The 16,511-nt window shown below is 38.2% G+C and overlaps 1 protein-coding gene across 1 annotated transcript in view; it reads right to left on the bottom strand.

Annotated features, from left to right (window-relative positions):
• Nucleotides 1-584: 584 nt before the first annotated feature.
• The window catches only part of ctnna2 (catenin alpha 2), a 313,802-nt gene continuing 297,875 nt past the window's right edge, over nucleotides 585-16,511 (bottom strand). Inside the window, exons 17-18 of the mRNA XM_023333734.1 lie at nucleotides 4,189-4,323; nucleotides 585-1,663 (exon numbers count right to left, since the gene is read on the bottom strand). Coding sequence (XP_023189502.1) covers nucleotides 1,376-1,663; nucleotides 4,189-4,323 — 423 coding nt within the window. The 3' untranslated portion in view covers nucleotides 585-1,375. The remainder of the gene's footprint in view (nucleotides 1,664-4,188; nucleotides 4,324-16,511) is intronic.

The raw sequence follows: 16,511 nt of genomic DNA, 5'->3' as shown, positions 1-16,511 counted from the left end.
TACTCCTACAGTTAAATTAGTAGGGTATTTGTTTTGACTGCAAATTTGTTTCAACCTTTTCCACATTTAAATGAGGCATAAAGCACACTTTTATGATAAATCCCATCCCTATTTATTTATGCAGATAACAGCTAGAGGAAATAGCTTTGGATTCTGAATGACTGGAACTATTTATGTTGTGCAATTGTCATGGAAAAAATACCGTCAGCTGAAAGCTCGTAGAAATATTAGTGCAGGATAAGAAAAGTGAAGACATTGCAACATTTTGATTCATTCCATTATCTTGAATATTCCAGCACCACTTATGAAATTAGAAAAAACATTATGACATAATTCCTCCAGCCAAATGACCTGAACCTGATCTCTCTGCTAATTAAACTACGAAAAAAAGATGTTTAGCTGTATTTCTTTGATCACTCCTGCATTTACTGTGAAGAACTTCAAACTTATGCAAAAATAAATGCAACTTGGTGTTGGAAATTGATAGATTGCATTTTTTTGTGAATGTCTACCTTCTTACTCCCCACAGTGAGGAGCAATTATTTATACATGCTGGTAAGAACAACACAGGAAACTTAAGAGAGTCAAGTTAAGGAATTTATTAGAGAAGGGTGAATATAAAGTTACTGTATGCTATTCTCAGAGCAAACCACAACTAATCAGTCCTCTCGGTCTAAATGTTACGCTACACAACTTCCAAACAAGCTCATCATAGTTAGTGACGAAATCTATAAATAAAAGAGATTTAAGGAGGGAATACATTAGACCATAAATGTGCTTTGGTAGAAAAAAGAAATCACCATGTGGATTATTGTCATAGTTATCGTTATGAGGAAGGAAACTATTCGGACCCTGATGCGTCTCAGGATTTTTAACATAAGATATTCCTAAAACTACAGATTAACATTCAGACTGGAAGAAAAAATAAAAATCAAGAGGGGTCAAACTACCAATTTTTTCAGCATAGAATGATTCCTCTACTCATTCAGTATCCATTCAGGTTTAGTGTGTTCACAAGCAGCCAGTCTGCAGCACATTAATGATATAGCTAGAATATCGACTGACACTTTTTTTATTTGCCCCTTTTCCTCTTTTGATAAATATTAAGTCCCAGTTTTCAGAAGTAGTTTGTCACATTTTGGCTCTCACATTAAGCTACAATAAGATCAATAAATACTATCGGGTGTGTTGGTGTTCTGTGAGCCATGAAGACCACAGTGTTAGCCGAGCCACAGTAAAGGCAGTTAAATATGTACTGCAGTCCTCCTGCGGTGTCACCAAGCACACACAGCAAACAGAAGTAGATTAACACAATGTGAAAAGGGACTTTTTTTTCAACCACTTATACCATCGTATTTTATTTATTTTTTTTATTTTAGAAGGAGTCCATGGCCTTGAATTCACTGAGGGCCTGGACGGGGGATATGTGTTTCTTCTGGGAGCCTCGTCGCACACGAGTCTGGCATTCCTCTGGTTTCTCCCGTTTGACCAAAGGCTTCTTCTCCGGAGCCTTCATGCGCCAGGAAACCACTGGTGAGTTAACCGCGGCTGTGCCGTAAACCTTCTGGTATTTGGTGGAGGCTACATAGGATGCCTTTACAGTCAGCACCACAGCATTCATGAGGTTCTTGGCTGCCTGGATCAGAGAGGTGGCGCTATCCAACTACAGGAGGGAGAATGAAGAAATATGTCAAAAAGTCAATGTGTGAAATGAGGGAGAAGAGCAATTACTTTCTTGGCTTCGGTTTCAACATTAGGATGCAGAAGCTATGTGAAGTACCTTTTGGGGACTCTGATGCATCTAGCAATTAAGATGGATAAAAATATGGTCCTCGCTACATGACTACTTATTTTAGTATTTCTTAATGAGCAGACGAAGGGTCAGGTCTACCTCTGTCTACTTCTGTTTTGTTTGCCTGACATTTAAGGGTCGGCGGCCAAGGGGCCCCCTCCTACATCACACTGAGATGAGTCAACTGTTTCAATTTAATGAGTGTGGATTCCAGCTGGCCACCATGAAAAGGTTGAAATCTCAGCAGGACTTGCATATCTAATGTGAAGAAAAGCTACGAGAAAGCAGAGAAATTATGGAGAATCAACTAAACACGCATTGGAAGTCAAAGTATTAATAATAAAATAAGTCAAGTTGAACTTTAAATGGGCAAGGAACATAATGTAAAAGGGAAAATAAAATGAAAGTGCCCTGTTTATTATTTTATTCTGTGTAGAGATGACTGTATGAGAATGCAGATAAGAGAAGGATGATTAAGGATTTAGACAGCAAAAAATGTCTTAAAGCAATTTTGTGAATTAGAGCACATTAAAAATAATTAGTTCAAACTAGGGTTGGGTGATTAATCGGTTCTGTTGAATAATTGAATTTGCTGTTTATGAAGATTGCATTTTCTGAAAATCTGAATTTTTTGCAGCTATGCACTCCTACGGCTTCAGAGTGATGTCATCCCACTCATGGCCTGCACTCTTGTTTTACAACCAGCTTTAACAGCTTGCAGTTATTTGGACTTTGAAACCAGGTCAGCTTCCGGAAGAGATGATTGAAGTAAAACCAAGTTTTTGAAAAAATTTTCTGCCATTTGTAATGTCTTTTTCAAAAAAAGAACAAAAAAAAAGATCAGAAATGGGATGTTTTTATTTGTAAGGCATATTGTCTAGCACCAATATCTTATAAAGGAGCCCATCTCTAAAATCAGCACCTTTAACTTAAACTAAACTATACTATACTTCGACAAACCTTTAGTCAAAATGATAACAATAAGGCATCAAACCACAAGAATAACTTAACAGTTGTAAATCACAGTGTTGGCACTATCATGTCCTAAGTTAACTAATAAACTGTCAAGAATTCATTTAAACCTCAAACTACTATCCAGGATGATGAAATACACATAAAACTGGGCTGCTGAATAAAAACAACTGCTCCAGGAATCTCATCTTTGAAGTTCTTATTCAAAGATTCTGGTCCTCAAAGTTTTGCCTTTGCCAGGAAACAATTGAGTCTGATATTTCTAGCAGAAACAGACAAGAAACCTTTCCAAGCAAAATGATCTAGAGCAGATTTCATATGTACAGCATTTTATTCCAAATTGTGGACCTACTATGTTTTTTAGTTATTAAAGATTTATATTGTTGAGTCAACAAACATCTTTGAAATCTACCTATGAGATTTCATAAGCAAAAATGCTGAAAGTGATGATTAATGGCATTGGAATTTTTATCAGTGGTTTCCCCCTGGAAAGGGGAGGGGGAAAAGAGATATTTCCAGAGATTTATGTTTTAAAATATTTAGTCCTACTAAACATCATTCATCAACTTTTCATCAAGTAAGCAAGTAAAGGAAAAGTTCAAAATTGTTATAGTTTTTTCTATTTTCAAATTCAAAAAGAAAAAGAAAATCTAAGCATAATTATATAAATAAAAATGTCTGTTTTATGATGAAAAGTGTTGTGTGTAAGTGGGACAGTAGTTTTCAATATTTTAGTATTTTAGACATATTTTTCAAATATATTTCTTATAAAATCTTATAATCTGTAACATTTCAAAGGTTAAAGTAAAAATCTACTTGGTAAAAAGATACTAAGATTGACACCTTCTCTAAAGATTAAACCCTGAGCTAACCTTATGAGGAGCTGTGGCAATTCTACACTGTCATATTGCTAAAACTTACATTATCTGTCTTTAATGTACCCTTTGTTTCAAATTGACATATAGGTTGGATTTACTCTTTTAACATTCTAAAAGAACAATCTTCTTTATGTGGGTGTAGCAAACAGGGCTGTGGTGCATAACCATAATCAGATTAATCTAATTACATTTTCGCCTGAGCTAACTGTGGTAACTTTAAAAAGGTAGGATTTCATACACTGATTACTAATAAATTAACTTTGACTGCATCAATAATGATTATAAAACCATCTGGAGATCTTGTCTCCTTCATGCAAAGTTTAATTGTGAAATAATGATCCCATTTTTTAAAGTAATAATAATTATTATTTTTGCATTAGCATCATTCTGCATAGTCCTTTAACCTGTCATCTCATTGTGACTTCAAACAAAAAAGCTTAAATAGTCTACTGTAGGGCCAAATTAAGTGGTTTGGTAATAAAAACCTGTCTGGGACATCAGGGATGATGGAGAAGAACATGTGCTGCTTTCAAATGACAAACTTACCCCGGAAACAATGAGCTCTCCGCCCAGATTCTGCACCTCAGCCTTCACCTTGCTACAAATGTTGAGCTGATGACAGTACAGGGCGATTCTCTGCAGGTAGGCCAGCAGATCCTGCTTGCAGGCTGAGTCAGGGCACTAAATTGTAACGGGGAAAGAAAAACAATTGTTTAAACACATGAACATGAAATAAAAAGGGGTTTATGTTCTTATTGCTTAACAGCAAAATAGAAGTACAGATTCTATATTGGACTGAATCTGGACTTTAATAGAGCCATTCTAACACATGAGTACCCTTTCATAATAGTAAAAGGTAAAAGGTAAAACAAAAAGGTAAAAGGATAAAGAAGGTATAAAACGTTTGTGTGGGACTGAATCATCAGTTGTTTATTATAATGTATAACATAAATCAGCAGAAACAACAATAAGAGATTTACAGTGAGCAGGAAATTGTGTAATTGGGATACTTAAGATTCAATAATACTCTGGATCTCCACTGAAAAGTGTAGTTATGTATGAGTAAAATAGTGTCTGCATTCATAAATTTAAGCCTTTTGGTTGAATCTTGACTGAAATTGCCTTGTCAATGGTATAATGTGAAAAAAGAATACTGCAGAAAGATTTCATAGTCTCAATCCACTCAAAGACACAAAATTGGCAGGAGAAAAGGTCAATGGCTTCAATACACTGTTGCAAAAATCCCTCTCCCTATTAAAGAACACTTGCATAATTCTAAAAAGTAGATTTTTCCCCCTAAAAAATTCATGACTCAAACTCTGCCAAATTGGATTGCTGTATGTGAGTTGTTTGTGATTGAAGTCAGGGTTATTTTCGAGCAGAATGAGAGGGAAAACAGCAGGCTTCACACATTCTGGGATGCAAATTACTCTACCACTTCTTTGCACAAGGCATTAGTTTGGAGACCTGATTCCTTCTTTTTCCATACTCATTTGCCCTCATCGCTTTAAAGGAATCAGAAGTCCTGACCTGGTCCTTTTGTCCTTTGTGCTACTTCAGCAGCGAAAAAAAAAAGACTACTCATACAGTGCAGCAAATGGACCAGCGTGGAATACGAGGACAGCCTCATTGGTTGTCCCGCTATCACACAGTTTGCCCTCGTAATTCCATCTGGAGGCCTTCCAGAAGCTAGCCATGGCCCACTAAGCTCTCAGTGGGTAAAGAACTCTGCATCAGCTGTTTAAACACTGCGAGCATCATTTTGTGAAACACCTTTTTTTTTAGCATTAATATTAAACGGTCCAAACTGGGACATTCAGCAGATCTGCATAGTGAAATGCACAACTCATTTACCTGACTTCTGGCCTGAGGGAGAGGGAGGTGGCAAGTTAAACATCTCTAATAGGCGCATACTGTACCTCCCCAAGGACTTGAGGAAGTCTTTGCCACTCAGATCCTTTCTTTTCCTCTGACAAAAGCCCTTTCATACTAAAACAAATAGTATTAACTGACTGGAGGTGCTTTTCCCTGATGGTTAGAAATTCAGTGTAAAACTGTTTTTTCTGTTGTTTGGTGAAACGTTTAATTCTTAAGTCCACAAATGTACACTCAATGACCAAATTATCAGGTACATGCCTTCAATTGTTCAACTTCAATAGTGAATCTGACAATCACACAGGATAATTATAATGCATTTAGGGCATCTAGACACAGAGGAACTACTAAGCAACTGAACAGGAAAGAGAGCGAATAAATGGACTTTGAATGTGGCATAGTTGTTGTTGGACTGGTCTAAGTGTTACAGAAACTGCTGATCTACTGAGATTTACACAGAAAACTATCTGTCTGGTCCAAAAGATAAACAACAAAATTATATAGTTGGTACCAGCTCTGAGAGTGAAAACAGCAGAGAGGTCAGAGGTCAAAAGAGAATTGGGAGACTGGATGATGCAAAATGGCAGCAGATCAAGTAACCGCTTATTTTAAGTTATGCAGAATGCCTCTCTGAATGCACATGGCATCAAACCTATAAAGACCAGATGCTACTCCAGTTAGCTAGAAAAAGGAAAAACTTGCGTCCAATTGGGTTATTGGAGTTTTTTGCTTCCTACATTTTATTTGTATTTTGACTTATTTGTTTTCTGTTTTCGTTTCAAATCTCAGGCTCTTTTAACTATTGATTATCTTTGGCTAGATCTCTCTTTGGTAAGTCATTTTTTTTCTATTTAATTTATGTTTCATCTCCATTAAATTATTTATTTACTCCCCTCCCTGCTTCTTTCTTACAATCTCTCTCTTTCTCACCTCAGCCTGTCTGCCTGGTCTCTCCTCACCGCTGCACCCTGTTTCCAATCAGCCATCAGTTCTCTATCCAGCAATCAAGCTCCGCAACATTTAGGCTCTTAGTGTTCTTTCAGTCACTGCTGGATTCTACTATTGTTATCTTCCATGTTATTTTGCACATATTCTATGCTGCGTACTTCTTTGAGCATTTTTGTAGGTTTCCATTTTCAGCGGTGAGCTAGCATAAACGGTTGCTAACATTAGCATTGTTAGCTAGTCCGGAGATCGTACGACTGTCCTCTTCGGAAACCAAAAGCTATTTTATCTGACATGCCTTTTGTTGAAGCCAAACCAGCTGTAAAACAAATAACAGCAACAAACTTTAAAGAAGAATACAACATCAGTGTCATCTAGAAACACGTTGCCTAACATGCAAACAGCCTGCAAAGCTTTTAGCATGTTAATCAGTTTATTGTGCTCCCTTTCTTCAGATATGGCTCAAAAATAGTCTAACTTTCACAGACGGAACAGCTTGCTACCATGAATACTTTACGTTTGTAGTTTTTATACAGTTTTTGAAAACTGATTGATATATATTCAGCTGCCCCATTGCTAAACGACTTTAAACATTATTGAAAACAACACATAATACCCATCTTCTGATGATTATTTCCAGAAAGATATGTACCAAGTCATAAAAACAGATTTTTAGATGATCAACCCAACAGAACACTTTTAGGGTGTGATATGAGAAATGTGTAGCCAATAATTATTCACCAAATGTATGATGCCATTATATCAATGATTAAACATATGGCACAAAAAATAAGGCTGTTCTAAGGGAAAAAGCAGTTCAACCCAGTAAAGCCAGATGTACCTGATAAAGTTGCTGATAAATGTATAATGGTAAAGTACCTTATTTAATTATTCAATTATTTTAGTAATTGATTAATCTATTGATTAGTCTGAATTAATCAACTAATTGGATAAAAAAGCCACATTCTGCAGAATTTACATTGAACCACTTAAGATTATTGAACAAAATATTAAAATTGTAATATAAAAATTAACTGTTATGAATGTGCATGCTCCAGATTAACGATTTATCAATTACTAAATTGGTTGACATTTAATTCAATATCTGCTTTATCATGATTAATCCAATTAATTCAGCCCTAAATGCTTTACTGTGGATTCTACAACTATAAGAATAGGACTTTGTAAAGTCCTGTAAAGAAGACCAGAGCTGCCACTGGCCCCACATTAAGTGACACTGATCTGAAGCTGCTAACTCATTCAGCAGCCGGTGAGGACTGGGGTGAGGGTGCAGTGGAGGTCTTCAGGGGAGATGTTTCTTGCTGGGCATTATCACTGCATCGCCACTCCTGGCTAGCATCACCACTAACAAGACTTCAGGCCCAGGCGCACACATACAGGCACAGCACTGCCTCAAGCAAGTTTGATGCAGACATGACACGATTGTTTCCCACTGTATGGCTGACTAATAGTCCACTGCTATCACTGATTCCCTGTTGATGTAAATAAATTGTATGGCCTATTACTTTGCTGGGCTCATTGAAGCTCTTGCATTTCCCCTCCTTGTCTGACAGTGAAGCAGAATTCATTACTGACTAGTCAGAAAACACTCCTTGCTTTACCGCCTGACTTGGTTCGACCCTCTGAATATTCTCTCTGACCGTAAATGCCTCTGTGGTTCCTGTTTTGTAAAACAGTCTTTTGTCTTTTTTTTATGCCCAATTTAAGAAAAAAATAATAATCATGGATATTTAGCAAAATCATTTAAAAGAAAAAAACTTTAGTGTTCCGTCTCATACTGATGAAAGGCTTTTTCATAAAGCTTTCACTTTGTAAGTTGCAGCCATGAAATATGTTTTTTCTTATCTTTGTCTATGGCTTTTTTGTGGCATACAATAAATATCTAATGAAAGAAAAAAACAAGACATTCAAAACAAATGATGAATGACATATGGACAACACAGTGACAGACACATCCAGATACACACAGTGATACATGCCCTTTAATGGAAAGCTGTCACAAAGTAGGCCCTCTTTCAATTTTAAGTTCTAATGTAAAAAGACAAGCCTATGGCTTTTAGCAGGATTTAACATTAGGCAACTGTAACCTCAGAGAAACAGGAACACATTACATATTATTTATAAGACTTTTTATTTAGAAAAATTAAAGTAAAAGGCAGAAGCAGTGTGTGAACAAAGAGGTATATCCTTACTGCTCAAGAATAATGATTAAAACCAACTAGTTTGACTAATCAAAAGCACTTAAATAACTGATTCTCGGCAGGTTCGAATCAATATTGTGGAAAGCTATTATTTCTGCTATTTCAAGACCATAAGGAGTGCATCCTTTCACAGTAATAAATACAGTATTTTTCAAGAGCAGGGAATGCAATATAGTGAACAACAGGCACAGGTTGATTACCTTTATCCAGATAACCTGACTAATTAGCTAATTAATATTGGCACTTTGTTTGTATTAATATGCAGAGCAATATGGCAAAAAGGATTAATACCCAGCACACTTGAAAACTACTATTTGATTTATAGGGTGCTTAGTTTACGGTTCTGCTTGTCTAGCTATGAATAATAAAATTACAACAACTAAAAGGTATATTTCCTAGACATATACAAAATACATATAACCTGAGAATCAAAAGAGGGTGTACTTTCTTTTTTATATAGCTATATGTTAAACATTATATAAGCCTGTGCTATAAATCAAGTTTTAGGAAAAAAAACAAAAAAACCACAGTAAAACCCGAGATCGTCTTCTCGAATACAGGAATACAGGAATTCCATACTGTATTCCTACAAGAGTCAGAACTGCTGATTTCATAACTTAAGCAGAATGAAATGGTAAATACATGTTTATCTTTTTTGCTATAATTCATCATATGCCATGTAGATCCTGAAAGGAAACAGAAATGAAAAGCATTCTCCTAGTTTTGCAGACTTCCTCCAGCTGCTTTTGAACTGCTGTATTTTGGATCTACTCTGACAGGCTGACATATGCCAACACTTTAAAGGAAAAATGTGGACAAGTTACCCCCTAAACGTTGCTCATAACTTCATGAAATAAGCTATACAAAGAACAAAGACTCTCAATATTCTGACAAGCTGATATTTCCGAGCCTAGATACATTGACTCAGCAGAAGCAATGTTCAATGCTACACTTATCTTGTTCTGAATCTGCTAACAACCAGTAGTACCTGTTAAACGGTGCTTTCTGTTTTTACCAAAGAGTCTTTTATTTACACAAAACATCACATCACACTAGGGTTCAATGGTGTCAGGAAGCCACAAGGACTTTGCATGTGGAGTCCTGCATTTTATGTGACACATGATGAAACACCTTGATGTCTAGCTGTACGCTTTTTAGTCAGCTAAATCATTTCTTTACCTGACACTTCAAAGGATTTCTTAATTGTACTCAGAGCTCAGGCTGAAAGCTAAATAAAAAGATACTTAAATGAAAAAGAAAAAGGAAATGTGATTACTTGGATGTTTATTCACACCAACACCCAATCCCACTACTGTGTATCTGCCTTGCCTTTCATCTTTATTGGAAGAATACGCTGCTTTACGTAAGTAGCGCTTCACCTTTTTAATGTAACACATGCTGTTTACTTTTCAACAAAAGTGCCAAGGATTGTTTTGAAACTGCTGCATCAGCATTGTATAAAATATATTGTCAATGTACAAGACATGTATTTTAAAATGTATACATGTTCAATTCAAATATCACAGGAAATTACATTACTTCAGTTATTGCTTCGTTTTACTGTCATTCTGTATGCACCAATGAAGATTTGTTGTCCTCAGCATATAAAGTGGCTCCAACTGATAGCAGTCTGACCTACATTCACTTTAATTTATCAAATATTTATTTATCCACCTGGGTCTTATACAATGTGCATAGACAAATGGATGTTCACGATAAGATAAACAATTCTTTAAAATAAAAAATAAAAATTAGTTGGTGATACCAGAGTCAATGTATGTAATATGTCCAGGCAAAATATAGCACTGAAATATACACCATTTATACCAATAGACATGCACTATACACATTTGCACATGACAGGCATCTCACATATTTCAATAAAATAATGTTTTTTTTATCAACAAGTGGAGCACTCATGTTCATCAGCCATGAAAATTTGTACAGTAGTCAGTTACAAGGTTGTTCTTTTATTATTTTTGAATAGCTCTCTGAACAGCTTTAATATCTACTGTACCATAATAATTAAATTAATTGCTTAAAATGATTGAATCCTACACTAAAGATTTGCTCTGAAATATTTGGTGTAAAATGTTAAATCATTCTTCATAGTAAAATAGAAGAATTGACAGCCCAAAACACTGGATGTTCCCTGATTGTCAATCACTACGTTCCTCTAGACCCTTTCTCAACCCTTACCCCCCGTCTAGGCCACAGGGGGTTACTGATGCTTTCAGTCTCAAAGTGATATGAATCAAACTCTTTGCCCTACATAGTAATCAGCTGAATGATACCCACTGAGATTGCAGAAGAGAACATTTCACAAAGATTTGGCACCATTGTTGAAGCAGACAAGAAAGGATTAAATGTTATTTCAGAGATATGCCCTCCGCTCCTCTAGATGAATTTCAGAAACATCCAAAGTTTCTGCCAAAGAAAACTGAAGTTGTTTGGCAGCAAATACTTACAATATTTTATGTTGGGTTGCGCAACATTTAATGCAGCATTTATTGCTGTGCAACAGCAGATATGTGCAGACCGCAGAAGAAATGTTATTCAAAATTAATACAATTGTGCAAATACCAGCATGTATGTAAACACTGAGTTTGTTGGGAGCAGTGATGTTATAGTCTTACAGTTACTGAGATTTGCTGATAACGCTCCATTGTTCATTCAGGATGCACTGTCACTGAAGAAAACTTAAGAACAAGGTGGAGGTATTCAGTCCTACATCCAGCCATCCTCACATATCTTCTGCTACTTTACAATGTCAAGGTAAAGCATTTGCTTTACCTTTATTGGGACCTTATTTAAAACATAAGAAAATATAAATCAACAAAAACTATTAAGACAGAACTCAAACAATTTTACAAGGAAGAGTAAAGTAAAACTGCATCATCCTGATGTGAATACATCATTAAGACCTATCTACCAAAGTTCATGCTGCTTTTGCACCAAAATGTGCATCTACTAAATATTGACTTGAAGGGAGTCAATAAATATGCAGTCACCTATGTTAAATATTTTTTATTTAATTGCAACTGTTTTGTAGAAAACACATTTCGCTTAAATATTAACTGTTTTTTTTTTGTAGTTTGTTAGGTCAATAAAGCCTAATTATGTTGATCATGATTGATTTATTAAAGTAATAAAACTATAAACATGCAAGGGACTGAATACCTTTTATAGGTACTGTTTATGGCATCCTAGAGTTCCATGTCCATTCAACCTTTGAACCTTTGTTTTGAACCTCAGCCTACAAATTCTTTAATGTCTACCATTTTGAAAATTTGACTTTGACAACATAAATAAAAACATACAAAAACTATCAAAAAATTAAAGTCTAATAAATCTACATATGTTTGGATATCAACTTATCCACTGTGATAAAAGAACATGTGATATTTAGCATTATTTATGGCATCAGTGCTTGAAATAGAAGAAAGAAGCATAGAAAATGGGGGAAAAAAAGACATTGTGGGACTGAGGTTCCCAAAAGCCTTTTTGTCAAAGTCAAGTACAATATTGAAATGACTATGAAAGAGCTTGCTGCCCTCTCATTATTCTATGCTGAATTGTATTCTTGTCTTCTTGTGCTCATCCATAGGACTGACAAGGTTTACCACTTACATAGAGTAGCGGAAAGATCTTTCTACATAATGTGAAACTGCAGTGTTCTCAACAACCCCATCTACAAGAATGTGCGAATGCAAAATACTTGTCTTCTTTATGCACAACAAGAACAAGGAATCAATGTTGTCTGCTTGTGTTGCATGTTTTTATGATGTGATAAAGAATAAAACTGATGTCTTTGGTTTTAATAAGCTATGCATTTTTGTTCTCCTTGCATGGGTGGGGAGAGTAGCCAGAATTTGTACTCAAGTTAAAGCACCACAACTTCAACGGATCTTTCCTCAAATAAAAAGTTATACAAGAGTAAAAAAGTATTTGGTAAAAAGGTCACTCCAGTGCTCAGTACCTGAGTGTTTTGATATCATAACATATAATTTAATATTTACAAATTATATAATTAGATGGACAAAATATAAACTTATTTGCAAATCCTAAATAGATACATTACTGTGAAAAAGAAATCAAGTCAAACATTTTTCTGAATCAATTATTTTCAAAGTAAAACTATTGAAACCAATACTTACAGTAATGTCTATATACGTTAGACCAGCGTAAGGTACATTCAGTGATAACATACATGTTTAACTTTATATTACATGACCTAAAAATGGCACAACAGGCTTATGAGATAGAACATAACATTAAAATGATGAAGTTTGTATACAAACGAGAAGTCTCACTTTAACAAACTATGGGTGGTTGGTCAAAACATGTTTGATATTCTTCATTCAGTAAAGTTACTCACTGTGGGTAGAGTAGCCAGAAATTACATATAAGTAAGAGCAGTGGTTACTCAAGTAAAAGTAAAACATATGGTTTAGTAAAACTCAAAACTCAATGTACATCTTTATCAAAAACTTACCCAAGTAAATTTAACTGAGTAAATGTAACTAGTCACTGGTCACTACTGTCTGCTTGCCATGGTGAATGTTCGAGAGAGTCAACACATGCTGAAAGTAAAACACCCTTATATTCCACTACGTCCAGCAGAAAGCTCTGATGTCTCTAGAAGTGTGACAGAAGGCTCTGCATATTCAGCATGGACTGAGCTAAGACATGTTAAAGTGTGAATCAAAAATGGCAAGCCACCTGGCCTCTTTATTACAGCAAACTGTTCATTTCCGACACAGGTTCTTCAAGTGATTTGCCTCATGGCGTGCTGTATTCGCTCCCACTCAAGCCTTGTTAAACACTGATTGTCATTTGGCAGTCCACAAGCCAACAAGTAAATACACTCACAAACAAAATAGTTGAAGCTTCTTAGTCCTGTTTACTACAAAGTGTGGGCTAAACAACAGGTGTGACCTCAAGTAGAAACAAGTGCAGTTACATCCAAGACAAACAGAAAAACATATCCCTGTTGGTGATCATTAATACATAGGAGGGAGTGTAGTAAAGCAGAATTCAGAGTCAGATTGTGTAGTGCAATATGTTCAGGATGGTGTGACTGGAGCTAAACAGTGTCAGCACTGACTGCAGCTGCCTCCTGTCCCGCTGAACGCTTTGCATATTCTACAGCTCCAACAACTAGCAGACTCTACACAGTATGCCAGCAGCTGAAAACTTGCTGGTATATTTCTAGTAAGTCGCATACTGTCACAACAGAGGGAGTACAAAATGTGGAGATACTGGTGTAATAAAATCATGTATTCCAACATATTTAGAGACAAACGTCTTTTCTTTTTTTTTTGCTTGTCTAAAATCAGATCTATAATCCTTGAGTATATGTGATAAAAGCAAAGGTGAAGTGCACTTTTTGATTTGTCTGATATTATGGAAGTGGTCATTGATGCATTGTGATTCATCCTATACTATGCTTTACTACGATTAATATATTACATGTCTGATTTCACTACTAAATTCTTAGTAAGTACTTACGGCTAAGGTTGGATTGAAAGGTGCAGTATGTAATGGTGACAGTTTGGTATGAGACAGATAATCTGTGAAAAAAATCAAGCTCCTCTGCCTTCTCCCAGCTCTCTCAGTGCTAACTAGAAACAAACAATCAGAGCCAGTAGGAGGGTCTTAGCTCACCCTCAGTGTTGCTCATCCCAATGTTTAACAGAGAATTAATTTTGGAATTAGACACTTTTCTTTATACTAATGCAAACCTAGAAAATTCATCTATTTTGTTTTCAACCTCTTAGGGTGAAAATGGACAGAACAGTACTAGCAAGATGTAGCTAATAAAATAGAAAATGAGTGTACATCGGTCTATAACTTCCTAAGCATGTGTTGGCACACTACACTTTTATTAACTGTGACTGGGTTTGAAAATAATATACCTGTGACTGGCAGGGCTAATTCTTTAATAAAGGTTTTGACAAACAAATCATTAAGGAGCCATTTATTTAGAGGTTCTTGCTTTGACAAATTGGTGTAGATAAATGGGAAAGAATGCTTCAGATAACAAATAACTTCATCCATCCATCCATCCATCTTCTTCCGCTTATCCGAGGTCGGGTCGCGGGGGTAGCAGCTTCAGAAGGGAGGCCCAGACTTCCCTCTCCCCAGCCACTTCTTCTAGCTCCTCCGGGGGAATCCCGAGGCGTTCCCAGGCCAGCCGAGAGACATAGTCCCTCCAGCGTGTCCTGGGTCTTCCCCGGGGCCTCCTCCCGGTGGGACGTGCCCGGAACACCTCACCAGGGAGGCGTCCAGGAGGCATCCTGACCAGATGCCCGAGCCACCTCAACTGGCTCCTCTCGATGTGAAGGAGCAGCGGCTCTACTCTGAGTCCCTCCCGGATGACTGAGCTTCTCACCCTATCTCTAAGGGAGAGCCCAGCCACCCTACGGAGAAAACCCATTTCGGCCGCTTGTATCCGCGATCTCGTTCTTTCGGTCATGACCCAAAGCTCATGACCATAGATGAGGGTGGGAACGTAGATCGACCGGTAAATCGAGAGCTTCGCTTTTTGGCTCAGCTCTCTCTTCACCACGACGGACCGGTACAGCGCCCGCTTGACAGCAGACGCTGCGCCAATCCGCCTGTCGATCTCCCGCTCCCTTCTTCCCCCATTCGTGAACAAGATCCCGAGATACTTAAACTCCTCCACTTGGGGCAGGACACCCCCCCTGACCCGGAGAAGGCACACTACCCTTTTCCGGCTCAAGACCATGGCCTCGGATTTGGAGGCACTGATCCCCATCCCGGCCGCTTCACACTCGGCTGCGAACCGCTCCAGCGAGAGCTGCAGATCACGATCTGATGAAGCCAAAAGGACCACATCGTCTGCGAAAAGCAGAGATGAGATCCTAAGGCCACCAAATCGGACCCCCTCAACACCTTGGCTGCGCCTAGAAATTCTGTCCATGAAAGTGATGAACAGAATCTGTGACAAAGGGCAGCCCTGGCGGAGTCCAACTCTCACCGGAAACGAGCCCGACTTACTGCCGGCAATGCGGACCAGACTCTGACACCGGTCATACAGGGACCTGACAGCCCGTATCAAAGGGCCCGGTACCCCATACTCCCGGAGAACCCCCCACAGGGCTCCCCGAGGGACACGGTCGAACGCCTTCTCCAAGTCCACAAAACACATGTAGACTGGTTGGGCGAACTCCCATGCACCCTCCAGGACCCTGCCGAGGGTGTAGAGCTGGTCCAGTGTTCCACGACCAGGACGAAAACCACACTGCTCTTCCTGGATCCGAGGTTCGACTATCCGACGGACCCTCCTCTCCAGGACCCCTGAATAGACCTTGCCAGGGAGGCTTAAGAGTGTGACCCCTCTATAATTGGAGCACACCCTCCGGTCCCCCTTTTTGAACAGGGGGACCACCACCCCAGTCTGCCAATCCAGGGGAACTGCCCCCGATGTCCATGCGACATTGCAGAGTCGCGTCAACCAACACAACCCCACAACATCCAGAGCCTTAAGGAACTCCGGGCGGATCTCATCCACCCCCGGGGCCCTGCCACCGAGGAGCTTTTTAACCACCTCGGTGACCTCGTCCCCAGAGATTGGAGAGCCCAACCCAGAGTCCCCAGGCTCCGCTTCCTCAGTGGAAGGCATGTTGGTGGGATTGAGGAGGTCTTCGAAGTACTCCGCCCACCGGCCCACAACGTCCCGAGTAGAGGTCAGCAGCACACCATCCCCACTATAAACAGTGTTGGTGCTGCACCGCTTCCCCCCCCTGAGACGCCGGATGGTGGACCAGAATCGCCTCGAAGCCGTATGGAAGTCTTTCTCCA

Source organism: Xiphophorus maculatus, chromosome 5 (genome assembly GCF_002775205.1).
Source record: "Xiphophorus maculatus strain JP 163 A chromosome 5, X_maculatus-5.0-male, whole genome shotgun sequence".
In the NCBI taxonomy this organism is placed as follows: Eukaryota; Metazoa; Chordata; class Actinopteri; order Cyprinodontiformes; family Poeciliidae; genus Xiphophorus; species Xiphophorus maculatus.
The sequence above is the reverse complement of the archived record's forward strand: the minus strand, read 5'-3'. Positions and strand labels throughout refer to the sequence as shown.